At 38.4% G+C, this 5415-nt stretch overlaps 1 protein-coding gene across 1 annotated transcript; it reads left to right on the top strand.

Annotated features, from left to right (window-relative positions):
- The first annotated feature begins 1090 nt into the window (after positions 1–1090).
- Positions 1091–4399, top strand: ftr84 (finTRIM family, member 84). The gene is made up of 7 exons (XM_005736299.1): positions 1091–1663; positions 2431–2526; positions 2708–2941; positions 3180–3336; positions 3434–3490; positions 3605–3658; positions 3760–4399. Exons 1-7 carry the CDS (start codon positions 1091–1093, stop codon positions 4290–4292), a joined length of 1704 nt encoding a protein of 567 aa, XP_005736356.1. The 3' UTR covers positions 4293–4399.
- The last annotated feature ends 1016 nt before the right edge of the window (positions 4400–5415 follow it).

Raw genomic sequence — 5415 nt, 5'->3', positions numbered from 1 at the left:
TATAACCAGTTATTAGGTTTCAGAAGCAATAAATGTTTCATGTAGAGCTATTGAAAACTGAATTTTACATGTAATCTGGTTGTTTTTTTCCAATATTAAAATGATTTGGTCTGAAACATGTAAGTTTGACAAAAGAATGAAATTAGGGCAGCAGTAAATATTTGGAAATTTGACTAAGCCTATTGATTTAATTAAACCATTTTAATTGAGGATGTTAGAACTTCCGAGGCTCGTTTTTAGCACAAGGAGCCACAGGGAAAATCACAGAGCTATGAGGGAGACTACGACACTGAAAAAGAGAAACACAGGGCTTAAATACACTGAGGGATAACAAGGGAATGAAAGACAGAAGAAGAGCACAGCTGGGAGTAATCAGGCTAGACGAGAAAAGGGAAGCAAAACTAGAAACACTGACATGATACACGGACCTTCAAAGGAAAACAGGAAACACACTGACTGAACTCTAGACACGTAAACTTAACAGCAACTGGGGAGACAGAACATAGGAACCCGAAACATGGTACAAAAAGTCACAGTAGACACAACATGGAACACAGGGAAGCCATATTACAAAACCTAAGAACTAAACTATGATGACCATAACTGAAACCTAGGGAAATAAGAAACAGTACAACAAAGGACTCAAAACATAAGAACAAGAACTTCTTGTTCTTATGTTTTGAACTCAAAAAGCTGGGTCAGAAAGACCCAGAACCGTGACAGATAGCCAACGGTAAAGTTTATTTTGCTGACAACTTGACCTCACTGTGTGACCTGAAATCCCTGCTTGGTAGGCCAATTCCAGTGTATAGTGAAGACCAGAGTGATTTCACTCATGCTGGGAAAGGTGTTGTGTGGGAAGACATTATCAGGTTGTTTACTGTAGAAACAAAGCCTTCCCTTTAAATGTCAGCAGAAAGCAGCAGTATCTGGTTTGAAGAGCGGTAGGATCACAGCAGGTTATCTGGATGGACGTTTTCTGGACATCATTCTGACTGACAACACTGGACTTACCAGTCCAATATTTGATGGACTTCTAGTCAACACAAAGAATTCTTAATAATTTTCCATATTGATCTTATTGAGCATTATGGCTGATTCTGGGTTCCCATTACCACCAGAGGCTTTCTGTCTTCTATGTGCGGACACAGTGAGAGATCCAGTCACTATCCCCTGTGGTGACACTTTCTGCCTGGAGTGCATCAAGATTTACTGGGATCAGTTCGACCACATTGGTGTGTACAGCTGCCCACAGTGCCGTGCAACATTCACACCTCGGCCTGTCCTGAAGCGAAACCTGCTAGATGTATACCATGAGCCACAACGAGGGCTTCCAGAGCTTACTCCTTTCCCCTACTTGAATCGTGAAGTCTACTGTGACTTCTGCATTGGCCGTCGCAACAAAGCCGTCAAGTCTTGTCTGATGTGTTTGGCATACTACTGTGAAACACATGTCAAGCCTCATTATGAGTCATCTACCTTCAAGCGGCACAAACTCGTAGATGAGATGGGTCATCTGGACAGAAAGATTTGCCCACAACACGAGAAAGGTTTGGAGCTGTTCTGTCGCACTGACCAGATGTGTATTTGTGTGCTGTGTACTGTCAGAGAGCACCGCAGCCACAACATTACCTCGGCAGAAGACGAACGCAATGAGAAACAAGTGAGGTTTTTTTTTATTGTTGTTATTGCTGAGTCTATCTCAAAATCTTTTAATACTCTTTTTATTTTGATATGACGTTTTCATCAGTTTTTGCATACATTAGATGATGAAAAGAGTCATTCTGGAGTCTAGAGCAGGAGTCTCAAATGAGCTGTGGGTCACTGCTGTCACTGTCATCTCATTGGAGGGCCGCTTTAGTGTTTGAGAAGTACAAAAACAAAAAAACAAAGAAGAAAACACTGACAAATATGTAGTCTTTTATTTTTTTCAAAATTTCAAATATTGTATAACAAGACAAAACTGCAAACAAGACCGCAAATTGTTTTCTCGCTCTTAACTAACTGAAGCCTTTCATTGACACATGGCAGCATTTCTGCTATAATTTTGTTCATATTTAACAAAATAAAAATGCAGACACAAGTGTACACTTTAGTTTTAACTGCTTTTGAAAATTGTTTTCTTTACAAATAACTCTCTCACTGAACTAACACAGCCAATCCCTCAACATGTTTGCACTCTCTGCTTATATTGCCTTCATATTAAATCATTTTTTGCCCTTTGAATACCTTATTTTAACATTACGCTTAACAACATACAAATCCTCCCTAATGATAAAAGTAACTTCAAAGGCCAAATTGCATTATATTTCTTCACGTCAATATACGGGCCACAAGTAGGGGTGACGCGGGCCGCAAGTGGCCCCCGGGCCAAAAGATTGAGACCCCTGCTCTAGAGTGATAAAATCCTGTATTCTTGTCTTTTATCAGAAAGTCCTGGTGGTCACCCAAACTGAAGTCCAGAACATCATTCAAGAGAGGATGAAGGAGCTCCAGGAACTTAAGCATAATATTGATGTTCTAAAAGTAAGATCATAGCCTGGTCCAACATAAATTACTTTTCTTCATAGTAAATTTGACATGGTCTCATTTTTTTTTTTACAGAACTGTTACATGTTAATACCACTATATAAAGGAATCCAGTGGTAATATCAAGGATGACTATTGTAACTAAAAGCTCCTGGAAAAAACTGTCTTTACCTTTCAGAGTGCAGCCCAGCGAGCACAGGCAGAAAGTGACAAGACCTTCCATGAAATGCTGCAGGCAGTTGAACGCTGGAAGTCTGAAATCAATCAGATGATAATGGCCAACATGCAATCAGCAATGTCACAGGCTGAAGGCTATGTGGATCGTCTGGAGCAGGAGATAATGGAGCTACAACGTCAAGATGCAGAATTACGGCAGATCCTCGAGACGGAGGACAACATTTACTTCCTGCAGGTACTGGAAAATCAGCCAGAGCTACAATAATTCATCTCTGTCTTTCTTGCTTTGTAATGTAGCACAGAAAAAACAGTTAATGTACTTATCACTTCCAGCGCCTGTTGCTATAGCATGCTCAGCATTTCTTGCTACCTCGTTACACTGACTAACACAAAACAACACCACGACTTCTTTATGTATATATTTATGTTTTTAGTAAAAAATCGTTACACTTCTTTTTCTCGATAAAAAACAGAGTTTCCCAACCCTGTGTGTTGCTCCTGAGGCCATGGTCCCCAAAGTGCTAATTAACCCTCAGTTCTCCTTTGGAGAGATGAGCAGAACGGCCAGTGACATGAAAGAAAATCTGGATGACATCTGTAAAAAGGAAATGGGTAAACTCTCCAAGACAGGTTTGTTCCAGTAGTCATTGTTAACACTTCAATTACCTTTTACTGGCTCACTAGTTTTTGCTGCAATCCATATATACTTGAATTTATATTTTTACAGTGAGCGAAACTCCCGTGTACATATTGTTGCCAAGAAATGGAAGCAAACGACTCAAAGGTAAGTGAGCTGAATAATTTCATTCGTGCTATTTTGTACATGGCTGGCAATTTTTTTTAAACATAATATTGTTGCACATTTTATAACATATGTTATGTTTTTATATTTAAACAGTTCCTTCGAATGTAGATTTTCAGGAGCCAAAAAACAGAACAGACTTCTTGAGATGTAAGTAAATTTTATGGTTCAGAATTAGTACTCAAGAGCAACATTTTAATGTTATCTAAACAGAAAACATTTATAAATGTATGTTGTGGCTGTGTTTTCAGATGCCTGCAAGCTGTCCTTTGATCTTAACACAGTTTATAAAGAGCTGGTTTTGACAGATGGGAATCAGAAGGTCACCCGGAAGAAAACAACCCAGTTTTACCCAGATCATCCAGATCGCTTTGATGGCTACTCCCAAGTTCTGTGCAAGGAGCCTCTCACTGGTTTCAGGTTTTACTGGGAAGCTGAATGGAGTGGAGAATTTTCCATAGGGGTGGCTTACAGGAGCATCAGCCGTAAAGGGAAGAATTCACACAGCCTGCTTGGCTACAATGACAAGTCTTGGAGTCTCCTTTGCTCAGACTCTGGTTACTCTGCCTGGCACAACAAAGTAGACAGAGACCTTCCTGGTGCTGGTAGGGCTACACGCATTGGTGTGTACCTAGATTATCCTGGAAACACAGTGGCCTTTTACTCAGTGTCAGGCACTATGACACCTATCCACAGATTCAAAGCTCAGTTTACCGAGCCTTTGTATGCTGGCTTTGGTGTAGGTTCCTCAGTTACCCTCTGCCAGCTAAAACAGCCTTATTAACTAAAAAGTGCAAAAATTACCCATTACCAGTAAAGAATTTACACCGATACAATATGTAAATAATAATGACATACATTGCAAAATACAATATACTACCAGTTGTACTAGCAAAATACACAGGATACAACAACAAAATTTACACCAGGAAAACTTCGTAGTAAACAGTTGCCTGTTTTCAACAAATGTGGACCAAGTTTGGGGCAACGGGGTCAAATTATCTCTGACCACACCCAGCCACAATCTTTCCTCTGGCTTAGTCTGGTCAGAAGGTGATCTATCTTTTGCACATGTAAACTGATATCACTGGAGTCATGGATACATCTCAAAATCACTCCTGCAAAGTAAGAAATTGAACCACTGGTCAGCACGGGACGTTAAATTACTTTGAATTATAAATGCGTTTTAAGGTAAAACTTTCTAGAATTAATGTATTAAATGTAGAAATGCTATAAATCTACAAATATTTGCTTAGAAAAAAATACTAGGGTTAGATAATAATAATAAAAAAAATCTGAATTTGTCATTTGCTAATATTAGGGGCAGTCTGTCAGTCATTAAAAAAGACAGATACACGTGTCCTAAGCATAGCATGTGCTACATTTTATGTTATAACAGCTTTTATTATTATTTGGTATTCATTGCTGTACTTAAAAACAATCAATTTTACATTATATTTAGCGAAAGTGCTGTGTCTTTGTTATTGTTTTGTTTCTGTGTGTTTGTGATTTTGTTTTCTAATATCTTCTTATAATAATTTATCATCTGCTCATGGAATTTCAAATGGACACTTTTGTTTTCTCTGTTTTCCAGTAAATCTAACCAGTCAAACCAGTTAATCTAGCATCAAAGGATGCTAACAACTGAAGTACCATTTTAGAAACGAATGAAGTATTTGTTTTCATTTCGAACAATATGCAAGTCATTTGTAATGTCCTCTTAGATAACATTAATTACATAAATAATAATGTTTTGAGAGGAAATTAATTAATATGTTGCATTATACAACATCTCTTACAGCAGTTTTTTCATGTGGTTTACAGGGACCTCATTCAGTAAACAAAAAGCCTATTTCTTTTTCCTCTTTTCTTTCTGATGCTCTCTTTGGCTTTTTCTGGTCAAGGAT

The sequence above is a fragment of the Pundamilia nyererei genome, unplaced genomic scaffold (assembly GCF_000239375.1).
Source record: "Pundamilia nyererei isolate P.nyererei 1_Seehausen unplaced genomic scaffold, PunNye1.0 scaffold00068, whole genome shotgun sequence".
In the NCBI taxonomy this organism is placed as follows: Eukaryota; Metazoa; Chordata; class Actinopteri; order Cichliformes; family Cichlidae; genus Pundamilia; species Pundamilia nyererei.
The sequence above is the reverse complement of the archived record's forward strand: the minus strand, read 5'-3'. Positions and strand labels throughout refer to the sequence as shown.

Excerpts from the sequence above, each read along its gene's own strand:
- ftr84 (XM_005736299.1), top strand. The coding sequence starts at position 1,091 with ATGGCTGATTCTGGGTTCCCATTACCACCAGAGGCTTTCTGTCTTCTA. Across the intron at positions 1,664-2,430 it reads ACGAACGCAATGAGAAACAA|AAAGTCCTGGTGGTCACCCA; the intron begins GTGAGGTTTTTT and ends GTCTTTTATCAG. Across the intron at positions 3,659-3,759 it reads CAGAACAGACTTCTTGAGAT|ATGCCTGCAAGCTGTCCTTT; the intron begins GTAAGTAAATTT and ends CTGTGTTTTCAG.